Source organism: Caenorhabditis elegans, chromosome X, assembly GCF_000002985.6.
Source record: "Caenorhabditis elegans chromosome X".
Classification (NCBI taxonomy): Eukaryota; Metazoa; Nematoda; class Chromadorea; order Rhabditida; family Rhabditidae; genus Caenorhabditis; species Caenorhabditis elegans.
In genome coordinates, this window is record NC_003284.9 from 14,084,766 (window position 1) to 14,108,437 (window position 23,672).

Genomic DNA, 23,672 nt, shown 5'->3' on the forward strand with positions numbered 1-23,672 from the left:
CAATTTGATTAGTTACAGAAAAACAAAAAAATCTACATAATACATAAAAGTTTGCATAAATTTGGTTGAATAAAATTTTTTACGTTTGTCGAAAAATCTGCAAAAATTGTTTGTCAACATTTTTTTAGAAGACAAAAATAGTGCAAACAAGACTAACTATTTTTAAAGATTTGAGTTATGCGATCCAGAAATCTCGATAAACTCAATAAATGACTGACAAACTGTGAAGAAAATATTGATTCTAGCACCATTTGAGGGTAACATATTAATTTGAAATTTTTTGTATGTTTTGAAAATTCATAGACATAAATAGGTGGCCTTTTTGGTAGCCCCGCTCTACATGCACATTTATTTTGTCACAACTTAAACGTAATCAGTGGTTCATAAATCTTGTCAACTTTGTTCCAGACGAACTGCATAAACAAAATTGTTCTGATTGTTTTTTTTTAAATAACTTTATTCAAACTCTTTCATTTCCTCACCCATCAATATTGGATGGCATTTCGTTTATTTGATTCACTGCGAGAAGTAATTGAATATGAGTCTTCTGATAAACAATATCAGCTTCTGTTTATTTTGCATTGCGTTAATTTCGAGTCCTCACCGTTTCTCACTGATCATCAAAATTATTAGCTGAATAAGAATGTGTGAGTTCGAAATTATTGTAACCAGTAACAATCTGAATGCCTCTTTTGATAACATTTAGCTGATTACAGTTTATAGCCAACATAATTGTATTCAGGGATTTTTTGTGTCTTTCTAATTCCAATCATCACACATGCAATTGATAGTTCAAATGATGACATGGACTATGAAATCAAGAAAGGCAATTGTACCTGTGAAGAAGAAGTTTATGAGGCAACTATCGAACATGGAATCATCAAATCACCTCACTACCCGAATTCACAAAGTTGCGATGGAAGATGTGTCTACATTGTTAGTAAATTAGAGAATGTGATTGGAGTTAATAAATGTTAACTAGCTATAGATACTTCCACATCCCAACAAAACCGTTTCTCTTTACACATCGTCGTTTGAAATCTCCAGTCGGGCAAGTCTCATCGTTTACAGTCTGCTCGAGGAAAATGGTGAAAGAATTCGTATTCCGCATGCAAAGTAAGTTGTATCTTGTTTTAAATTAGAATAATAATTCAATAAAAATTAATTAAGCTCATTATTTTTTAAACTGCCTGTGAAAGGAGACCTATGTTCAGTTTCCTGCAATATATAATTGAAAAATACATGCTTGTGGGATCATCGTGAGATCAATTAGTCATATTGAGAATGCAAAAAAAAGAAACAATGAAAAAATTATGTTCCGTACAACAAAATTCTGTGCAAAACAGAACACGGCCAAGATATGAGAGTAGAGTTTTAAAGGAATTCGGTCTGCGTATAAGGGAATATCTTTTATACATTCGTTATAGATTTTAATGTAGAAAGTTAAACCGAAAAAAGCGAAGATCCCATGTCAAACTGTCCCATTTTTATGTAATCTACAAAAAATGCGGTAATTTTTTGCATAGAAAAATGTGGCGTCAGCACGCTCTTAACCATACAAAATCTTGTGAGAAGTCTGCGTCTAAGTTTCCGGATTTTTGGTAGATCACACGGAATTGGGACATTTTGACGCCATGTCAGATTTCACAAATAGGAGATACTATTTAATGGCAAAAACTGGATATCATACTATTAGAAAAAAGGTGTTTTTGATGCATAATGTTTCGATTTGAGTGTTAATAAAATTATGACACAGAAAATCAAATTTATTAACGCTAATTGATTTTTCTCAGAATTCGCCGACCGGAAAACTATTTCTACTCTTTTAGTGAAATGTCGTTCCCGAGCTTTGTTTCGGCAAAAAATGCTGGGTTTGAAGTGCATTTTATAAGTCACAGAATGACTCATTTTACCAGCTTCAAAATTTCGTTTGATCGAAACTACGGTACCTTTAAACTTGATGTCTGTGATACTTAATTTTATGACGTTTCAGAATATGACGAAGTTTGCGGTTATCCTATTGTAGACATAGGAATGGATGAGACCCTGGTGCAACTTGACCATGCGTTTCGAGCAGCTTCAGGTTCAGTGATAAAAGTGTTGTTGGCTTTTGTAGATTTAATTATATATGTATATGTTGAACTTAAATTTGAATTAATTTATTTTTAGGTTGTGTCTTCATGCTGCGTCCAAAATACCCAGATCTTGACGAAGAAGATGAAATGGTTATAAACATAGGCTACAGCATAGAAACTATTGCTTCCATAAGAACACGCGATGAGAATGGAAAACTTACATTTGGACAGCTGTGAGAAAAAAAAATTTAAAAAAGAAAATTTGAAAATCACTTCATATTCTTCAGAACTAGTGGGCCCCGTTCGGTAGTGACAAGTGCTCATTTTGTTCAAATTATTTCCCACAAAACAGAGAGGACAAATGGACTGTACAAAATGGAGAAGATCACAGCAAAAATAATCAAAAGAGGTTATTTCTAATCAGAAATGTATAATGAAAATTTGAAAAAATATATACATTTGACAAAACATGCATCAACGAAACTTAAACAGCAGTTTTCAAAAAGTTTAAAAATAAATTCCAGGATGTGACTGTGGCGCGGGCGAATTTCTCATTGGTAATAACAATCAAACATCTGTTTCAATACATTCACCCGGCTGGCCAGACTTGTATTGCCCACAACGAAACTGCAAGTACTCCATTAAACCCTTCAATTCTGGGGTTGATAATGACAAAATGGCAATTTTTGAAGTTCACGTTAAAGCGATTATTGGTACTGGTGATAGTTTCACCATTGCTCATTCGGATGAACTTATCAGGCAGGATTCGATTTTTTTTTCTTAATTTTTGACACTTTTTTTGTTAAGATCTGTAGCGTACAAAGAGGTTGCTGAGCATTATGATACAACGTTTGTTGTTAAACAACAAACTCTCTTAATATCCTATCAGTCCGAGGATAAATACTATCGGCGATTTTTTGAAGTAAATGTGACTCAGAAAATGATAGATCCCGGTATGCAAAACATCATTTTCGTTGGCGATTATACATAAAGCTGAATTTTTCAGATTGTTCCTGTAACTTTTTCAATGATAAGACTTTTAGCAGTGAGGGAAAAATGTTGAACCTCTCTTTCCCAGCACATTGTGCCTATATTTATTGTCACTTCCAATTCAAGGATTCCGTAAGTATTTGTTTCTGATTAAGTTTTTAATATCAAATGTCAAAAAAATTAAAGGAAAGATTTATTTTCAATCTCACGAGTCCCGTTTGAGTATCTTTATTCACACAAAATTTTTGATATATTTTTTTAATGCCTGGACTAAAAAAAAAAGTAAAAAAAACTTTCACGTGTCAATTAAAATTTAAATATTGAGTGTGAAACGTAGAAAAATTGTAATAAAACGAAAGCCATAATTGCAGAGACAAAGTCAGATTCATGTAGTTTTCTTTTACCATACAGATGTGCAGTAAAAGTACTCATAAGTTTTGTTTCTCTTAAAATGGTAGGTTAGGAAGGCTAGGTAGGATAGGCAGGCTATGAAGGCTAGGTAGTCTAGGTAGGCTAAGTAGGCTAGGTAGGCTAAATAGGCTAGGTAGGCTAGGCAGGCTATGCAGGTTAGGCAGGCTAGGTAGGCTAGGTAGGCTAGGTAGGCTGGGTAGGCTAGGTAGGCTTGGTAGGCTAGGTAGGCTAGGTAGGTTAGGTAGGCTCGAAAATCATAAATACCGCGGTAAAAATAGGTATTTCTTTCAATTCAGCGTTCTTATTCTCCTGGATCTGTTCTCGATTTTCAACTAAAGGGAGCTGTGGAAGGGGACAAAGTGATTATTAAAGATGCACGTCATGAGGAAACGTAGATGATTCAGGCAAACATGCAAACGTTCAAATAAGGATTTTGCAGATACCAGAGCACTCAACTCAATCGTATGAATCGTTATGATGTATTCAAGGAATCTGAATTTACATTCTATAGGAAACATTTACCGTCGGAGGGAAATGTAGAGGTATTTGTCAACTGGACATTGACTAAATCTGGTTAGTTTTCAAAGTAAACTTTTTGTTTCAACTTTTCAAAAACAAGTGTTTTAACATTCAATTTATTGACAGGAGGATCTTGTTTATCGCTAATGAAACTTTCGGTTGATGTTGACAAACCGTTGATTATTATAAGTCCAAGATATCCAAGTGAATATGCAAACAACGAGAAGTGTAAATTTTTAATTCTTGCGCCTGATCAGTGAGCTACTGGATTGCGGTAAAGCTTAACAAAAATATATTTTCTAGTTGTCGTTTAACTTTGAGTATTGATGAGATCAGCTTGGAGAATTTTCATGATTTCGTTTTCATATACGATGGGAATAGCACCGATGGAAAATTGATTAAGAGGCAAGCTTCTAGTGTTTTTGAACAGTTGGAAAATAATCTTGAATCTTAGATTTTTCTACCATTTGATAGGGTCATTAAATATAACGTATTTCTAAATTAAAAAAAACAATCTTTGTTTTAGATATACCTCTCATATAACCCACGAGGTCCTGAATATCTCATCGTCTTCTGTTCTCATAATGTTTCAAACCGATCAGAGTATTAGTGACCGAGGATTTCATATCACAGCAACTGCCCATTATCTACGAGACTTATATGATGGAGATAATTCACTCACATATGCACTCATTGCTCTTGCCCTCGTTTTCATTATTGCAATTTTGCTGGTGATATATGTCTACGAAAAGTACCTTGCGAAAGATGCTCCTCGCATTGCAATTGCACACGGGGCAGGTGGTGGAGATAATTTTGAGTAAGGTTTTTTTGGAAATTTAAAATTATATTACTGTACTGTGAAAATAGTATGTACTTTGTGATTTCAGAGCGGCAAGGGACGAAAGAAATTTGGGAAGAGATCATACTGCACTCTAATTTTGAAAACATTTTTGGTAAATTGCAAATAACTTGTACTACAAATAAAAGTTATTTCATTTTTCAAATAACGTTTTATGTGAAGAAAACATAGGCTTTGAAACTCTTGCTTAAAAATTCAGACATTAGTTTTAACCACTCTTTCTTCTATCTTACTCGCGCACCTACAGTCAAACAACAGGTGTTGTACATTTTTTTAAAATGAAATTTCAATAAAGTAAAAAGTAATGGAATAAATGAAAGGTGCGTAAATTTACACTGTGAAAACACCTGACACCGGTGTCACGTCATAAAAGCGGTAAGAATGCATGTGGCAGACACTTGCTCTTAAAAAAGTACCGACCGATTATGGAACATACAGAGTAATATAGGAAAAAGAAAACATGATTAATAAATATGCAACAATATTACGGTAAATTTAATTTTACGTGCAATAGATTATAATTGAAAGTATGGGGATGTACCACATAAGTACCTTTTTCAAACAATTTTTTGTCCAAAATTTATTCTTGCAAAAATCTCTTCCACGTTCATTTTTGGGTTTTTGATTGCCAATGACCAAGCGGACAGCTGCGTCTGTTCGGTGTAGGTAGCCATGTCAGAGAAACACTTTGCAGTCCCTGGTCATTTTTCATCCCGCCGTGAGTGTTTTCTTCACTTCTGTTCTCTTCTTCCAGCTTTAGCAAAATACTATGAGTCTTCTCCTATTGTTTCTTTTCAATGTTTTCATTAATGTGCGTACGCATGGAAACACGGAAATTCGAATACAATCGGGAATCTCAGTTTATGTCAGAGTGCACTTTTGCACTTACTCCACGCGGTGTTCTTCACCTTTATGGAAGAACATAATACCTTTTGAAGTAATACCAGAGTTTCCTTTTGTATTTGAAGAGTATTTCACTAGGCCCACTCTGCCAAACGTCATATTTACCATTAGCATATATGATATTAATGATGAGGGTAAGCTCTGCTACATATTTCAAGGTATACATAGTATTGTCAGTTAAGAAACGGTTCAAAACTGCTAATTTAATGCTAGAATGTGAAGCAACTTTTGAAAGTTTCTTATTTACATACAGTCAAAAATGGCAATTTTGAAAAATAGGCTCAGTACCTAAACTTCGACTTTGAAAAATGTTCAAATGTTGGATGTTTAAGTATGGTATTTCATTCTGTTATTTTACAGAGCCGCTGGGATTGGAACAAATTGTCGTACCCCTGACACGGCATTTTTCAAATTTTACAGTACATACAAAAAACGATTCATTTCTACATTTTGCTGTGAGAAATGTCTGTGATGAGTAGGCTCAAACATGTTAGCTATTCAAATTTTCTAATTTACAGAAATTGGAGAACACATTCGTGTTCTATATTTTGCAAAGACAGATCGGATTCCAAATTTAAATGTGACGATGATGATGGATACAAGTGTGCGCCTGGGTATAGTGGGCCGAATTGCGATAAAGGTTCGAATACAAAACCCCGAATGAAAACTGTATAATACTTTTTCAGTAGATTGTCCGTTCAACTGTCATAATCATGGGAGCTGTGAAGTTCCTGGAAAATGTATGTGTTCTCAAGGTTTTTTCGGAACGTACTGTGAATATTGCAAGCCTTCAACTACTTGTAAACATGGTGCAGTGTTAGTAAATGAACTTGGGTGCCATCCTTACACTTGTCGCTGTTTTGAAGGATACGCTGGAGATAATGGCGACAAAGGTAAGTAATATTGGTTTTCAAAAAAAAGATAAAACCTGAGAATTTACAGTAATTTGCAACAGAACAAAAATAGAACGGCGAGAGAAATTAAATTTGTCCAGACAAAAAACAAAATAAGTTTTGTTTTTCAAACATGTAACATTTGTCTTTCAGATGACGTTTGCTATTATGCAAAACCATGCCGACATGGAAATTGCGTATCCAATGTTACAGTTTCTGGAGGATTTGAGTGTATATGCCCCAAAGCTTTTGGTGGCCGACGATGTGAAAAAAGAATAGCACGATGGGATTGCAGTGATGAAGGTTATTGTCAAAACAGTGAGGGTTTATTTTATTTTAATAGCATCTGTTTAATCGTTCAGTATATTCACCTAATGATTTTATGCTTAAACTAAATGTTCATTTTCAGAAGGAGTATGCTCATTCGTTGATGGTATTAGCAGATGTAGATGTGCAGTTGGTTTTACAGGAAAGCATTGTGAAAGGAAAACTGCAAAAACGTGTTTGAAAAAGAAATGTCGGGAGGGATTTATATGTATAATAGACAACAAAAAAACAGGAACAATGCCTTGCTTCAATTACTCCAAAACCTCGTCTCCGTCGGGATCTCATGCCCGAAGAACTTTCTCAACTTCGTGAGTCCAGGAAGTTCTGTTATGAAGAAAACATGAAGGCCGGCAAGTCAGTTTACATTATGAAAGATATCGGGTACACGAAAAACCCCAAACCTAGGGATTTTTATGCAGCTCAACCTACTGCTCTCTAAATTCTCATCCATTTTCTCGCTCTACCACCCAAACCAATAGTCCAATCTTGAATTGTTCTTATTCTTCTTCATCTTCCCCTCTCTCTACCTCATTACCGGTATGTTCGACTGACAAGATTGTTTTACATACTTTAAAATTCTCTCTGGCAAATGTTAGAGGTGTGTCTGTTTTGCCTAAAATAATCATGCTTAAAGAATTCTTCTCCTCTTCTGACATAGACATCCTTCTACTTACGGAAACATTTTTAAACAGCTCAGTTCCAACTAGCCTCTTCTCTACCGCAAACATATCCTTCATTAGATTAGATCGTAACACTGAGCTTCATTCTAAAGTGTCTGGAGGCGGGATTGTCATAATGCACAAGTCCTCCATTAACGTATCTCTTCGAGATATTAATCTCGAAAAGCACTATCCCAAACATCGCTGCGAAATCCTTGCAGTCGATATTTTATCTTCAGATCCCTCTCATCCCCCATTAACTATAGTCCTTATTTATAGACCTCCTTGTTGTTCGGCCGCTGAAAACATTGCACTTTGCACACATCTTGAAGCCTATATCCCCCTCTCCAATATTATTCTCACTGGGGATCTCAATTTTGCTTTAATCGAATGGTCAAATAACACTACATCAACGCATCCCTTTTCCCTTTTTCTAAGCTCTAACAACCTTTCACAAAAAGTTAGGTTTCCCACGCGTATCTCTAGAACTTCCAGTAACATCCTTGACCTAGTTACTTGCTCTCCCGACGTATCCGTTCTTGACCTCTCCCCACGTCCTGCCGTTTTAAACTCTGACCATCTTTCGGTAGAGTTCAAAATCCCACTTCATCCATCCTATCATAAACCAATAATAGGAGTTTCTTCCCAACCCGCCACCCCCACTAAAATTTTTGACTACAAAAAATGCAATTTTCCTCTACTCAACTCTGACCTTTCTCGCGTTAATTGGGATTGGGAATTCAGCGCTTTCAAAACGGTTTCCGAAAAATATGAGCATCTTCTTACTATCCTAGAAAATCTCTTGACATTACACTGCCCCACAAAATCTCCCAATTTAGGCACTTCTTCAGCACCAGCTTCCAATTTACTTCGCAAATTAAAACGACTGAGAAAAAAGACCAACAAGCTCCTTCTCTCTAGAAATTCCCCTTTTGAAACTATAAAAAATGCCCAAGTCAAATATCGAAAACTCTACCGCCAATACAGAAAATCAGTAAGGTGTTTTGAAAATGATATAATTAACAACTCAAACTTTTCCAAAGTAAGGCGTCTCATCAATAGCCGCCTCAAAATACAAGAAAAAGTTCCAGCTATTCTCGTTGACAATAAACCGATTGTCAATGATTCCGATATAAGCGAAGTATTTGCCAAAATCTTTGCCTCTCAATTCTCGCCTGAGGGCAACCTGTCTCCCAACATTATAGACCGATCTCTTTGACTGACCCATTTGCTCGGATTATGGAACGCATCATTTGTTCTCGTATCCGCTCTGAATACTCTCATCTGCTCTCTCCCCATCAGCATGGGTTCCTCAACTTCAGAAGTTGCCCTTCCTCTCTAGTGCTCCATCTCACTTTATCACTCGATCCTCAAAAATGAAAAATCTCTCGACATTCTCTTTTTTGACTTTGCGAAAGCATTTGATAAAGTATCTCACCCAATCCTCCTAAAAAAAACTTGCCCTGTTTGGACTAGACAAACTTACATGCTCTTGGTTCAAGGAATTCCTGCACCTCAGAACGTTTTCAGTTAAAATCAATAAATTTGTCTCAAGTAATGCTTACCCCATTTCCTCAGGCGTCCCCCAGGGCTCCGTGTCTGGCCCCCTTCTCTTTATACTATTTATAAATGACTTGTTGATCGACCTCGAACCTGATATCCACGTCTCATGCTTTGCGGACGATATAAAAATTTTCCATCATAATCCCTCTACGCTCCAAAATTCGATTGACACTATAGTCAAATGGTCAAAGAAAAACAAACTTCCTCTTGCCCCTGCCAAATCTTCTGTCCTCTCTCTTGGATCCCGTAACTCCAACCACACGTATAGAGTGGATAATGTCCCCATTCTTCCATCCTCCACAGTCCGCGATTTAGGTCTTATCACAGATTTTAAATTAAACTTTGAACCTCATTTTATAAAAATTAGCTGCCTAGCCATGCTAAGGGCTAAGCAAATTCTCAAAGCGTTCTACTCTAACTCCCACAAGTTTTATAGCCACTTATTTAAAACATACGTTGCCCCCATCATAAACTATTGCTCTGAGATCTACTCCCCTTCCCCCAACTCCTCACTCTCTGCCATACTTGAAAAACCGCTTAGGACCTTCACCAAACGCGTCCTGCAAAGGTGCAACGTTAAATTCACCTCTTACGAAAACAGACTGTGCATCATGGAACTATTCTCCACCAGACACATTAGAATTAAAGCTCAAATGAAACTATTATATAGACTTCTTACTGGTTCTACTCATTTCTCTAAATTAACTCAGTTTGTCAAGTTCTCTAATTCCAATAGGAGACCCATGATGCTGGTTAGGAAAGACACATGCACCTCTCATTTCTTTGCCAAATCCATTCCTATTTGGAACAATCTTGTCAAAAATATACCGGTATTTCTCTCCCCCTATCAGTTTTCAAACTTTCTCGATCTCAATATTCCCCGGTATTAACTTTTATCCGCTGGTTCTCTTTGACTTCTAATTGATCTCTTCTACCACATTACCCTCTCTCTCCTTTCCCGTCCCAAACTCGAGACGTACTTTTTCTGAGTTAGTCTCGTTTTACCGTTTTATTTAACACTCAAAATTCAATTGTACAATTGTAAATTGCATTAGTTATGTTAAATAAATCAATCAATCAACAAACGCCCTTTGTGTGTTAACAGTATCACCCCTGGTCCGTTTGTTACAATAACGTCGCAGACGCAGTATAAAATTTATTACGGGTAAGTTAATGGTTTTATTTTGAATTTTAATAGTTTTGAGATATTGAAAATATTAACTTTTCCGATAGTTTTCATGATAATCAGATCATAACACCGTCGTCGATAGTACAAAATGATTGTCTCAAATTTTAAGAATATATCACTGGAAAGTCAAAAACTCAAAAATAAATCTGCTTCAGTCTACGTCGCAAGCTGTGAATGAAACTTCTACAAAAATTTACTATGTACAGACACCACCTGAAGGTAACATGTATACTAGTAAGCAAAATTAACAACACGATAATTTTCAGAAGTTTATCCGTTTGAAGTAGACGGTGAAACAGAAATCGATGATGGAAACGAAACCGAGCCTGAGGAATGAATGGTAAACATTAATTATTGAACTTTTTTGTTATGTGTAACTGTTATTTCTAATAAAACCCTGCAAATTTTGAATTGAAACTATAATTAAAAAGTTTACAAACAAGTGCGGCAGATGTTTGTTTCTAGAAAAAATTCATACAAATATCACAAAAAACTACTTATTTAATTGGTATACGCTTCAAAAATCCATGGCAATATATGATACTTTTCAAAACCTTTTGTGTCCGTCCTGAAAAAATTGAACATTTTATGTCAACACTTTATTAAAGAAAAAATGCAATAGACACATTATGACAATTTTTGAAGAACAGACAAAAGCGTGATGACTCTTCTACAGGGTCAGGATAGTTTTCTACTACATAATGAGGGGGTGCAGAACAATTAACTATTACTTGGTGATCACTACTAGTTAAACGGAATGATTTGGATCGAAATCCCAGTTTATAAAAAAATATCACTTTTTGATTGTGAGTTTAAACACGAAAAAGAATGAATTGCATGGGAGAAGTAGATAAATGAAAATATGAATGACGTCACGAGGCTTGAATTGAAACGTTACAAATTAGCTATCGAAGTGATTAAAAATATTTTTAGCAATTCGAGATCGGTTTTTAAACTAAGCAATTATTGCACATAGTTCAATCCCGTTAGAAAAAGGAATGTTGAAAAAAACGGCTCTAGTTTTGCAAATCGGAAAGATGTGTGGCCAAGTCGATTTCCTTGTAGTTGCGCGGCTGTTTGCACGCGTCGATCTCCTTATTACGTTTTCTCTTATGGCTTTTTTTGACATGATGAGATCTGGAAATATATATTTGTTTTATTCGAATTGTTTTTTTAAATGTTTTCTTAATTTCTTTTCATTTGGGGTAATAGTCAAAATGTAGTTTTTGTTGGCCATAAAGGTAGTGTAGCGCCAGTGGGGATTTTGTCTAAATCAGGGGTGTGCGGCAAATTTGCCGATTTGCCGAAAATTGCCGACTTGCCGAGCTCGGCAATTTTCAAAAAAGTAGATTTGCCGAATTTGCCGAGCTCGGCAAATTTCGAAATTTGCCGCACACGTCAAAAATTTGACAGTACAATTTTGATTAAAACTATTGATTTTTTAGCCAAAAATTTAGTAAAATGACACGAAATTGAGCTATTTTGATGCTTAAACAGACATACTACGCGGAACTTATTCAGAAACCAGATGTGTGTTAAGAATTCAGTAGTTTTGGTGCTCCAAAAAACATAAAAAATATCAAATTTTTCCGAGTTTGTTAAGCACGGCGAATTTGCCGAATTTGCCGAATTTGCCGAGCTCGGCAAATTTTGAAAAACCAGCAATTGCCGATTTGCCGAGCTCGGCAATTTTTTCCATTTGCCGCACACCCCTGGTCTAAATACACTTATAATGATACAAAATGACCAAATATCATAATAAAACATTAAAGTATAAAAAATGTAGGAAACATTTTTTGGTAGACTTCTAAAATCATGAGTTGTTGCGAAAACTGAGTAACTGTCACTTTTTGTTATCACGATATCCACTGGCACTACTGCACCTTTAAAACTATTTCAGCGTTAAATACTTACTCAATAATACTGATATTGCAAGCTTTCATCTTCTCCTCCAGAATCTGTCTCTCCTCATCCGTCATTTGCTCTTCGACCCTATCCATTCTCCAGTTGTTTCCAATTTTGTTCTTTTGATTGTAGTAATTCTCCACCAGAAGCTTTGGCTCGACAATGTTATGAAACTGCAAAAAAGCTAGTATTGTGCGTTCTTACAACAATAAAAAACCAACCAGCTCTGCAAGATAAAATTCCTTAAACTCGGCGGAATGTGTTTTCTTTTGTTTGAAAGCGTCTCTGGTCTCGGCAATTTTCGCAACAAAAATGTCTTGAACAAACTGCGGGATCATGTCAGGGACGACGAAATCTTTGCTCATTTCAATCGTTTCGGCGACGTTATAATCGTTGAATGAGCAGATTCCAAATGCCTTGAAAAATGACTGTTTACAAATCAGCAGTGCTAATGTACTTGCGGGTTCAGATTGATATCTACCGTTGTTTTTTTGAAAAGCATACTCTTTCTTAAAAGTTTTTACTGTTATAAAAAACATACGCTCTTATATACTTTGTACATTTCTGCAAATTACCATTCAGAAATTTTAACGTGCTAAAAAGCAAACGGTGCCTCTCAGGAGGATCAGGCGACTAGATTATGTGTATTGAGCAGTGGCAGTTTTTGTTTATTACGTGCGCAACTAGATGTTTCATTCTGATCAAAAAATTACTCACAACTTCTGTCGGAAGACCAGTCTCTCGCAAAACTCGGTTCATATCATTGTGAGTGAACTTGCTGTCTTCTCCGGTTGGCTGTAGAATATACTCATCGTCGTCGAATTCATCACATTTTTCTTCGATAAAATCGGGAATTTCAGCAAGGTTCCTAAAAAATAAGTATTGGATAAGTGGACAAGAAAACCTTGGAAAGCTGTTGAAATTTTTCGGTATTCCTCTTCGCTTCCAAATCGTGGTCTCAAAGTGATCCCATAAAAAATAAAAAACTAATTAAATTTCCTTGAGGAAATTTCGATTATTTAAAAATTTTAATATATGTATTAGTGGCCGTTATCTAAGTCATTTGATAGAATTTTCTAGAAGAGAAGAAAAAAATATAAGCATTCATGAATCATTCATTATACTTTGCTGCCTCACGTGGTTAATAGTTTTATGTGAAACATTATTCCATATGTAAATTTTAAAAAAAGAATCTGGAGGGACGAATATGAAGACAAGATTAACCTTAAAGCCGTTGGGATTACTAGTATATTTGCGACGTTTAATAAGATTTTGCAATATTTTTCATATATTTTCAACAAGCCCATCGTAATAAAATTAAACAATTATAATTTAAAGTCAATAGATATTTTCTATATTTAAAATTTTAAAACGAATTAGGACCGTTATCAGTGACTACAAAAAAACCAAAGCACACTCACTCTGCTTTATATTTTTGGTGGTTCAACTCAACGTCAGTTTGCTCAATTTTGACTGATTCCAATTTTGGGGCAAACTGTTTGTAGTCAATCAGAGCCATCATCTCATTCAGCTCCGATTTGAACAGTTCCTCTGACGAGAAAGATTCCTCTTTAATCTCGTACTTTACGGATTTCATTTGTTTGCTGAAAAATGAGTACATAATGTTAAAATTTTAAAAATTCAAAATTAAATTATAAAAATTAAAAACGAGATAGCACACAGCAATAGCTGAGCCACTAAATGTGACGCTGTTGTGTGCGTGAAAGAATAAATGGAGGGGAGAGCAGAGTGAGAGACTCTCACGTGTGAACGAAGACGGAGAGACGCAGACCAACAGTGCAATACGATTGAACCAGTCAACGCAGCTATTGCGCGACGGGTCGTCGATACGTGGTACACCCAACAGAGGAGAAGGGTGTTTGGGGGTCGATGGTAGAAATGGTCTTACATCGAGGAAACTTCCTTGGAGTGTGTCTGCTCTGGGTATAATAGTTAGACTGACCATAGAGAATTCATTGCGAAATTTGATAATCACGTGTTAACGAGCCTCGGATTCTTGTTAGAGCAACTACTGATGATGGAAATTTCTGAGATACATAAAACAAAGACTTACTGCATAAAACTGTCTTTATTGAAACGTCTTAATAAGATTCTCACTGTTTTAAAAGTCTCTTAAAAACTTGAGAATGAAAAAAGAAAGAAAGGATTCTTATGAAATCGAATATTGTATAATTCATGATAACAATTGTGAAAAAGCAGAAACAAAAGCGAGTTTGTTAACAAAACGGAGTTCAATTATTGGACTCGTTCATATTTTACTTTAAACAAAATTGATAGGAAATGAACAAAAGTTGTTGGTGATATACAGGAGGATTTTGCTTAACAGGAATGTTCACTTCCCGCTGGGCAGTAATACCAAATTTACATGCTGCTTCCAAAGTTAATTACATATGACAGAACAGTTGTTGTCGTTTTTTAAAACTAAATCAGCTGCATAAAGTTTCATTCATTCACAGTAGTTTTAACCGAGGGAATAAGGCAATTTCAAAAATAGTTCAAGAACACAGTTTTCAATTATAAATGCACTGCCAGCAATATACTGAAACAAATTTTCTACGATGCTTTTTCAGATTATGATGACTCATCATTTTTGTGACAATGGAAATCACTGGATTTTTGCCAATTCAATCAATTCACACAGTTATGTTTTTTCAATTCTTAGTTTAATTTTTTCAGTTTATGAATAATTAATAAATTCAGTTTAATGACTTAATTTTTAGGTTCGAAACATTTCAAAATGGGGATTCTTCAATCAAGATTAGTTGGACCATTTCTAAGAGACAAGATGTTAGTTATTGAAAGTGTTCACACAGTGGATCGCTGATATATTTAGTCAAAAATAAATTTCAAATTAGTGATAAAATATGAGAAATATCAGATACTCATTGCAAAAAAAGAGTTTGAAGATATTGTAAATACGTTTTGTTTTGATGAAAACATGTTTTTTAACTCTCAATTTTATATGACTATTATAACAGTTTTTGTCATCATTATCAAAAAGTTTCCAGCAGTTTTTATTTGAAAATATGTATGTGTATCTCTAATTTTTTTTGTACTTTCAGGGAAAATTTGTCAAGCGAGTCGATTTTGTCAATCGAGGGTGATGGTAAGTGTGTTAAAAGGAGTCATTTTAAAACATTAAAAATAAAGGACGATCCGTTCTTCAAGTGATATGCACTGCGGATCTGGGATTCAGGTACACTAGTGATCCCACTGGGCTATAATTTTAGCCACGTCCTAGCCGGGGACTGTGGCCGATAATCCAGTCGTGGATTGCTCCACTTCCAAATAGAGGCTGGGTGAACCTAGGGGGTGAGACCGGATTTGAACTCGTGACCTCCAGATTGCTATCCGCCGGACAGAGCAAAACGCAACTATTTTGCAACTCGACTTATTGGGATTAAACTTACTTGAGTATGCTGAATTGTACGGCGGAAAACTGGAAGTTCCGGAAGCTTTTCACTTGGCAAGACAAATGATCGATTTGCTTCACACAATACATGATAGGGGGATCGTTCACTGTGATATAAAACCAGCAAATTTTGCATTTGGTCTCAATGAAAAAAAGAATCAGCTTAATGTATGTTACTTCTACCTTAAATGTTTTGTGAACTCATGATTATTTGAACAATTTGACACATATAGTCAATATAACTATACCTTTAGCTCATCGACTTTGGATTAGCAGAATCGTTTCTTGATGATAGAGGAAATCACCGAGAGGTACATAATCGCCATTATCGAAAAGGAACTTATGTTTACATGAGTGCCAATCAGCACCATGAACAATGTTTTGGTAAGAGTTTTTTGTTTGCTTTTGTATCAGCACTTCTGATTGAGAATTCAGCTTTTTCAAAAAAAATTCTATTAACAATACCAAGACGAAAGGTTAAACCAAATATTTTTTGTTCGAACTATCTAATTACAGGAAATACCCGAAGAGATGACATGGAGTCCTTGGTTTATTCTTTGAGGAAAATACTTGACCTCACTATGTGCTGGAAAGAAGGACGGAGTGTGAACAATGATGATACTCATAGAAACTATTTCAACTTGAAACAAGGCAATCAAAAAAGTTGTTCACTTTGTGGAATACAGCCGATTAACGATATGCTTCAATCGTGCCGCATGCTCGAATTCAAAGATGAACCCAATTATGAAGCAGTGAAGCAGCTGTTTGTCTTGGATAAAGCTATGTCAAAAGCGTTGAAAAATAAGTTAGTTTAATATGTTTTTAAAGATAAAAAAATCAGATTTCATCAAAAAATTTAAAATTGCATGTAAATAAAATTTTCACTGCCATTTTCAGAAAGCATGTTCCACCAAAAGCTACATTCGACATTTCTTTGGACGAGGATCAACAGGTTTCAATTTGATTTAATTTCGAAAAACAATGATAATTTTATATTTTAGAAGTTGATCGACAAATTCAATATCTACTTCAACGAAGAAGACTATGATGCAATGTGAAACTTCTTTAACCACCTCCTTTGCAGTTTAACAATTGTCAGTTAATCTAGAATAAATTTTTTAAACATGTTTTATAAATGTTACTAATGAAAACAATTATGGGTTTTTAAAGTACATACTTTGTGTAGTCTTGGGTGTCAAAATATTAATCTCCCTACAACTTTCTAAATTTTGCCATAAAAGTTTTTTATGGAGCACATCTGTTGCATTATCTGTTGCTAAATTTACTTATCTTGCACTTTGAGGATTTTTTTAAAATTAATGAGTAATAATGGCAATCACAACTTAAACCAAATGTCAATTGTACTCGAAACGTGTGAACGTGAGTTTTCTTTTTTTGTAGACTTTTCTATTTGTGAAAGGAGGGCGCCCAATTTAATTAGTACCACATTTAGGATGCAAAAATTGTAAATTTAAAGAAGGTTTGTAGAAAAATACGTAAGATTTTTGAATCTTGTCACTCAAATTACACATACAAGTTTATCATCCTCACCACATAGCCCTATTTAAGTTCTGCTAAATTTATTGGGTTGATTCTTCGACAATTGCCCAACATTGTCGATCACCAACAAACAATGCAAATACGCTCCAACTCACACCGATAGGGAGAGGGGTGTGAATGCGCGCGAAACAGCAAGTGAACGGTCTCTCCGTTTACCACACTCTCTTACCTCGTTTTGTCATCTAACGCGCTCTCTCGCCACTCGCCTTGCGCGTCAGCCGGCCAGTTATTCTTTCCTTCTTTTCACATCGTTTTTTTTCATATTTCAAGCTATTTTTTGTCAATTTTCAACTTATTCAGTTTAGAAATGCCTCGCCGAAACTCAACAAAAAGTGCTGCACAACCGTCCGAAGAAACGCCAGCCGGAGAAGAGGTAAAACTGTTTAGGCTTTGAAAATTTCCGCAATTTTTAGTCTGTAGACACCGATAATGACGCCATTGAAAAATTCTCTCTCAATTTAAAGTTGCGAAGCATTATGAGAGAATTGTGAAAACAAAAAAAAACAGATGAAGCTAAAAATGCAACACAAAATAAAATTCAGAAACCTCTGCCGATGTGTCCTGAGGAATCTGCAAAGGACACCACTGTACAATCGTCCAGACCACGGCGAAATATTCGCAAAAACACTCTATACGACAACGAGAACTATGAGCTTGTGAATTCAGCGCCTGCTGCACCTCCCGAACGGACTCCATCAGTTTCAAGAACTCCAAATAGGACCAGTGCTGTTTCAGAGGTATCTACTGGAACCGATAAAAACTCAACTGCTATGATGCCTGATATGCTGAAAGGAGCGAAAAGAAGAAAGATTCCTCCTCATGTTGCTGAAATGATGGAGACACCAGTTGCACATAGGGCGAACTCAAATCAAGTGAGAAACACAGAAAACCTTTGTTCTTAAATAATCCTTTTTTCTTAATTACAGACTCCAAAATTCGATGATCAGTTGATGACTGATGGAGCCAACCTGGAAGTTGCAATGGAATTTGAGGTTCCTCACAATGACGAAGGACCTCCAGTGCTCGGGCCATCTACTGTTTTTGAAACTGAACCTGAAAGTTACAGGGAAAGCGACGAAGACTATAGTGTTAATGACTTTGCTCACCCTCCAGATCTTGAAAGGCACCCGTACGTAAATCCATTATGTAATGACAAAACTTTAATTTTTTTTACAGATTGAGCAAGCGAAGAGGACGTCCACGTCGACCACAAGAGCAGCTGGAGACCAATGTTAAATTGAAACTGACCCGTCCAGCTTCAAAAGCTCAGCGAGCCCCACCAACTGAGCCAGTTGCTGCTAGAACCGCCACTGCTAATCAAAGGCATATTAAGCTATTTGAGGAAGAGTTGGATACAACCCCCGGCGGAGAGTCCTATGCAACCGTGGTGAATGGGTGCCTGACTGAGCTGCTGAGAAAGGAGCGGATTATTGATCTCCTCACAAACCCGGACGAAATTGAGTTGATGTAAGTGAAAAATGACAACTGTTGCAATGCGATATCAATAATCTAAGCACATTATAAATTTTCAGAAAGCAAGCAGGATGGTTTCTTCCAAGACCACCACGTCTTCCTCCACTTGTCACCGACAAAGTATGCTTCGCATTCTACGTGGATGGTAGTCAGCAGAAAAATGCTAAAGATCTCTCCAACGATGACCTCCGTCCGTGGAGTGTGACAAATGATCATCAGAACACGACTGGCGGCCCAAACACAATCAAGCCAAATGTTCGAAGACACCCGGTGGCTCGACTCAATGGCGAGCTGAAGACAGTCAAGCATGAGACACGTCTCGCTGAGTATCACTTAACGGAGTACAGCGCTAGATTACCTCGGGAGCAGAGACTGAGAAAAAAGGTAGCTAAACTGAAGATATTTGAACACAACATTGATTTTCTTTCCAGATTTTCTACCTGACCCGTGACAATCAAATCTTTGGAAATGTGCTTATTCTGTATGATTATGTGAATCCAGGAAATGCCCCAATCCCAGTATGCCTTCCTCATGGCAATGATCATCTGCGAAGAGCAGTCACAGATGATCAAGATGGATTTGACAATGATTTGCCGGTTTGTAATTATATAATTGGTTACCTCATTTATAATTTTATGCTTTCAGTTTGAGCCGCAACGCATAGAAGGAACCCGTGGAGCTGGAGTCTACCTCAGGTTGCGTCCGAACAAATTGGGATGGGCTCAGAACAAGAAAAACTTGCTGGATTATTTATTCAATAAAGTTGACATTCTGGATGAACTTGGCGCTCTAAACAATCGCCTCCCAGATCTTCCGCCACTGATTGAGACGGTCGGAGTCTTTGCATATTTTGTTCCGGCCTGTCATGTTGTCAACCAAATTCACCACGCTGCTGATGGCTTATCTCCATGGACCACTAATCGTGAGTTGCTGTTTGCGAAGCACCAATATGCGGTCGTTTAACCGTTTTAATTTTGATAAATTTCAGCAGGCGCTGGCGAAGGAACACCGACAGTGCGTGTGCGGTCAACAAAGAAGAACTTGATATTGGACGAAGCTCACAATCACTTTATGGTATCAAGAGACCAGAAAACTCCATCCGACTATATTCTCGTAGAGACAATGTCGACACTTGCCAGATGCAAAAGAGTGAGAAAGAGGGTAAGTTAACCAACAGTCCGCAAGTACCACGACGCACATTTGCGTACTTAAGTTTGCGTACTTAAATTTGCGTACTTAAATTTTGCGTCGTAAATCTACACCACACGCTGTGCAATATTTAACAAAATGAAAGGGCATACACCACCTGGGGTTGTTGCTGCTAAATTATCAGACCGTTGACGGAACTGAAATTATAGTGCAGTAGTCATAAATAATGTCATAAAAAATATTGTACATTGCAATTCTTCAATCATTTCAGGTTTTCTATATCCAACAAGCCGGCGCTGTTATTCATGGAAATGTCTGCTACACGTATGAGTTTGTTTACGACGGTCCGTTGCCAACCTTCTACCCACCATTGGACGCGAAGAGTTACAGTAGATGGTCAGGAGGATCACCACTGAAAAAGCCGGTCAATTCAATGGACATGCACTCTCACATGATGGTAGAGCAGGATTCATATGATATGATTCCTGTTGACGATGACGGAATCGTTGATGTCGTTGACGTTCACAAGGAAATGCTCGTTCAGCAGGAGGATGATCAGATGGAGAACCTTCTAACGTATCCCGATACGCTGAACAACGGATTTGATCCAGAATTCAATGATGATCCGATTGATAAAGCCGAGAATCCGAATGCATACTATGATGAGCCCCGTGTTTTGTCAACGGGTCACGTATACTTGACTGTTCGTCATAAAAAGTTGGTTACCGTCATGGATCATGTTCTCGAATGGATTGCAAATTCGAACATTGTGTAAGTTCTTGAAAATGTAATCAGTTTGATTTTCAACTATTTTCAAATATTTCAGTGAGGAGCGTGGTGTCCTGAACGACACGAAACCGTCTCACCCACCATTGGTCACCAACTCTAGGGCCTACGCCTTTTTTGTAGCCGGTACTGCCATATTCCCCCATGACATTAATCGCGACGACTTCTCACCATGGTCTCGCAACGGAACGCCTGATCAGCCGACCTGCTATCGTACAAAAGTTCGAAAGCTTGGAGTGATTTGCGATCCTCAAAATTCAACGTTTTTGGTATGGAATATTTACTGGCACTATTGTTTTAAACGTAAACTGTTTTTAAGCTGAAAGAAAATACCAACTACAAAACTTGTCCATTCCATCTCGTCTACTTGTATTCGATTAATCCAAAGGAGCCTAGACTGCGAAAAAAGGTGTTTTAAACAATGTTATTTGATTTTTATAAACTAATAATTTGGTTTTCAGATCTACTACCTGATGGAAACCCAATCAAAAATGGTTGTCAGTCATGCATTGATTATGTACGACTACAACCATGAAGGCAACATCCCACGTCTCAACGCTGGCCAATACAAGCCACTCACTAAGAGGAGTTACGCTAGAACCGTATGTTTCTAACATCATAAGATTTTGACTTAATAACAATACAATAATTACAGAATCATATGCAGCATGATTTGATGAATGATGTCTCGGAAGGCGAAGAGAGCAGAGATTGCCCATTCATATTGCCTGCAGAGACTGCTGCTGATGGGACGTTTTACCTACAGCTCGATGACTTGGAATTCTGGAATGACCGGAACCGACAGATTCAGTACTTGGTCAATCAATCTGATTTGGTGTAAGTTGATTGAAAGAAAAATAGAAAAGCTAAGCTTAAAAAAAGTAATTTCAGTGAACAACTCGGATGCCTCAACACAAAAGTTCCCGATCTTCCACCATCGATAACTGGAAAAGGAACATTTGTCTTTTTTGTGAACGGAGAAGAAGTCAACTTTAGATCATTGACCACAGATAAACTGACTCCGTGGTCAGAAAACACTTGCTCTAATCCTCGTAAGTCTTATGAATTTTTTACAAAAATTTTCATAGACGTGTTGAGTAACTTCCCGCAAGCTCCATTAGTTTCAGATGGAATAACCAAAAGGCCGAAATCATCAAAAACTCCGCTCGGATTCAATCGTCACAATCAACTGCGAGTCTGCAAGGGGAATGCTCTGGCCGTGGATCCGATTGAATTCCAGTTGCACATTTACACTGCAACATTGCCCCGCTGCACACGGCTTCGCAAAAAAGTTGTCTATGTGCAACGAGACGGAAACCAGTATGGACACGGTTTGATCATGTACAGCTACACTGAGCCCGGAGCTGTGCCACAGCCAATTCAGAAGACTATTCAACCTTCGACTGATGAATGGTTCAGCAGCCTTCCATCAAACATCAGAGAGGATGTGTTCCATTTGCTGAAAACTGCCCCAGTAAATGAAACAGCGAAGATAATTCATCAGGAACATGGAATTCATATTAGTCCAAATATGTTGTTCAGTCTCAAACGGCGAGAACTTTCTGGTTCTCATGCTGACAACGACACTTTTGTCACTGAATGGACCGGAGCTGATGGTGCAGGACCATCGACATCGGCTAAAACTGAGACTGTGGAAGAGGTGGTGATTGAAGAGCAAATTCCAAAAACAATCATGGGTCACGAAATGATGATTGGAGGAGACATGATTGTCGAGCACATTGAAGAAGTTGGAGACGTCTATGGGCAATCAATGATGAGAAGAAATCCATTTTTGGAGAAAAGCGTGGTTAGTGTTTGTATAATTGATTCGTTTTTTAAATTCTCAATTTTCAGACTACTGCTGGATTTGTTCGTGGATCTCAGCGATATGATGCTCTTTGGCGAATTGCGCAAAAACAGTTTGGTTCGGAGTGCATTGATGACACTTTTGACAGCTTGTTCCGACTATTATACGAAAAGAACGAGCAGCGCTTGCTCCAAATGATCAATGAGACATTCCACGTGGACATTTTCTCTGGCGACCAAGAGATTGTGGAGGAAGGTGTCGAATACATGCAAGAAGAACTTGTTGTGCATCCTGGTAATCATCTTGTCGGACACGAGGAACTGGGAAGACACGAGGAACACATTGAACATCCTGAAGTACAAGGCCATTTGGAACATGAAGTTATTGAAGCCCCAGAAGATCCTATGGTTTAAAATTATGATTAACTGGAACAGACATTGTTCGAAAAATCATATAACTGTAAATTAAATTGATCTTATAATATTGTTTTACCCTTTAAAATCCGTGTTATGTCATATCTATCTATTATTCCGTTTTACACCAAATGTTTTTTGCCACTATAGAATGACAAGGTGATCTTTTTTCTGTTCTCAGCAAATTGAAAATCAAACATAATACACTGACACAGATGAAGTTATAATAATGCATAGTAGTTTAAAAAAAGGTATTCGGCTGAATATCTGAATAACAACATTTTAATGTAAGGTGCAAAGCATGGATGTGCGGCAAATTTGCCAAACACGGTAAATTTCAAAAAAGTAGATTTGCCAAATTTTCCAAGCTCCGTAATTTTTTATGTTTGCCCCAGCTGCAAAGGAGCATACAACCCCCATGAAAACCAGTTATTGGTCTGTATTTTCACCCGAAACAGAAACATCTGAAAGGTAAAATTTGGTTAAGCAAATCCCTAATGTTTCAAGTCCGTTACTACAAACAACTCTGTGACCTAGATTCCAGGTTCTGTAAAAAATTTCAAACACGTCACTTTATGTGCAGGGTACTCACCGGTCTTCAATGATAGCCATTTATTTCAAAGAAATTGAAAAAAAGTCAAAAATTAAATCAAATGTATTTCACGCATTCACGTGAAATGTCAGTTTTGAAATAAATCATTTCTTAATTTTAAACTTACACTTTCCGCGGTTTTCTTCAAACTCTCCCTTTTCGATTT

At 36.8% G+C, this 23,672-nt stretch overlaps 4 protein-coding genes and 1 pseudogene across 5 annotated transcripts; 4 read left to right on the top strand and 1 right to left on the bottom strand.

The window, feature by feature from the left end:
- Positions 1-742: 742 nt before the first annotated feature.
- Positions 743-4,977, top strand: F16B12.1 (CUB domain-containing protein). The gene is made up of 15 exons (NM_001373565.2): positions 743-936; positions 989-1,116; positions 1,794-1,945; positions 1,994-2,083; positions 2,170-2,308; positions 2,363-2,484; positions 2,600-2,834; positions 2,883-3,028; positions 3,082-3,197; positions 3,773-3,867; positions 3,916-4,049; positions 4,122-4,251; positions 4,299-4,400; positions 4,522-4,812; positions 4,883-4,977. The coding sequence occupies exons 1-15, from the start codon at positions 805-807 to the stop codon at positions 4,929-4,931; spliced, it is 2,061 nt and encodes a 686-aa protein (NP_001359593.1). The 5' UTR covers positions 743-804; the 3' UTR covers positions 4,932-4,977.
- A 646-nt stretch (positions 4,978-5,623) lies between these two features.
- Positions 5,624-7,289, top strand: dsl-4 (Delta-like protein; the record flags this gene model as incomplete). Its single annotated transcript, NM_001373566.1, has 6 exons — positions 5,624-5,891; positions 6,118-6,232; positions 6,276-6,397; positions 6,444-6,650; positions 6,804-6,968; positions 7,060-7,289. The coding sequence occupies 6 exons, from the start codon at positions 5,624-5,626 to the stop codon at positions 7,287-7,289; spliced, it is 1,107 nt and encodes a 368-aa protein (NP_001359594.1).
- A 3,682-nt stretch (positions 7,290-10,971) lies between these two features.
- On the bottom strand, positions 10,972-13,903 carry F16B12.4 (Coiled-coil domain-containing protein). The gene is made up of 5 exons (NM_077946.5): positions 13,715-13,903; positions 13,011-13,161; positions 12,515-12,709; positions 12,303-12,466; positions 10,972-11,525 (listed from the first exon to the last, which is right to left on the bottom strand). Exons 1-5 carry the CDS (start codon positions 13,888-13,890, stop codon positions 11,405-11,407), a joined length of 807 nt encoding a protein of 268 aa, NP_510347.2. The 5' UTR covers positions 13,891-13,903; the 3' UTR covers positions 10,972-11,404.
- Positions 13,904-14,912: 1,009 nt separating this feature from the next.
- Positions 14,913-16,784, top strand: F16B12.5 (annotated as a pseudogene). Its single transcript has 7 exons — positions 14,913-14,954; positions 15,035-15,101; positions 15,377-15,420; positions 15,981-16,110; positions 16,243-16,531; positions 16,624-16,678; positions 16,728-16,784. Coding segments are annotated over exons 1-7 (684 nt in total).
- Positions 16,785-17,550: 766 nt separating this feature from the next.
- F16B12.6 (DUF7747 domain-containing protein) lies at positions 17,551-23,148 on the top strand. Its single transcript, NM_077948.9, has 16 exons — positions 17,551-17,659; positions 17,829-18,158; positions 18,213-18,415; positions 18,463-18,753; positions 18,819-19,143; positions 19,191-19,355; positions 19,405-19,681; positions 19,748-19,920; positions 20,180-20,679; positions 20,735-20,963; positions 21,014-21,103; positions 21,156-21,296; positions 21,350-21,531; positions 21,586-21,746; positions 21,822-22,501; positions 22,549-23,148. Exons 1-16 carry the CDS (start codon positions 17,594-17,596, stop codon positions 22,912-22,914), a joined length of 4,179 nt encoding a protein of 1,392 aa, NP_510349.2. The 5' UTR covers positions 17,551-17,593; the 3' UTR covers positions 22,915-23,148.
- The last annotated feature ends 524 nt before the right edge of the window (positions 23,149-23,672 follow it).

Excerpts from the sequence above, each read along its gene's own strand:
- F16B12.1 (NM_001373565.2), top strand. The coding sequence starts at position 805 with ATGGACTATGAAATCAAGAAAGGCAATTGTACCTGTGAAGAAGAAGTT. Across the intron at positions 3,029-3,081 it reads TCAGAAAATGATAGATCCCG|ATTGTTCCTGTAACTTTTTC; the intron begins GTATGCAAAACA and ends TGAATTTTTCAG. Across the intron at positions 4,252-4,298 it reads TTAATTCTTGCGCCTGATCA|TTGTCGTTTAACTTTGAGTA; the intron begins GTGAGCTACTGG and ends TATATTTTCTAG.
- F16B12.4 (NM_077946.5), bottom strand. The coding sequence starts at position 13,890 with ATGAAATCCGTAAAGTACGAGATTAAAGAGGAATCTTTCTCGTCAGAG. Across the intron at positions 12,710-13,010 it reads CTGGTCTTCCGACAGAAGTT|GCATTTGGAATCTGCTCATT; the intron begins GTGAGTAATTTT and ends TCATTTTTCAAG. Across the intron at positions 12,467-12,514 it reads AATTTTATCTTGCAGAGCTG|TTTCATAACATTGTCGAGCC; the intron begins GTTGGTTTTTTA and ends GCTTTTTTGCAG.
- F16B12.6 (NM_077948.9), top strand. The coding sequence starts at position 17,594 with ATGCCTCGCCGAAACTCAACAAAAAGTGCTGCACAACCGTCCGAAGAA. Across the intron at positions 18,754-18,818 it reads CCGGACGAAATTGAGTTGAT|AAAGCAAGCAGGATGGTTTC; the intron begins GTAAGTGAAAAA and ends ATAAATTTTCAG. Across the intron at positions 21,297-21,349 it reads AGAGGAGTTACGCTAGAACC|AATCATATGCAGCATGATTT; the intron begins GTATGTTTCTAA and ends CAATAATTACAG.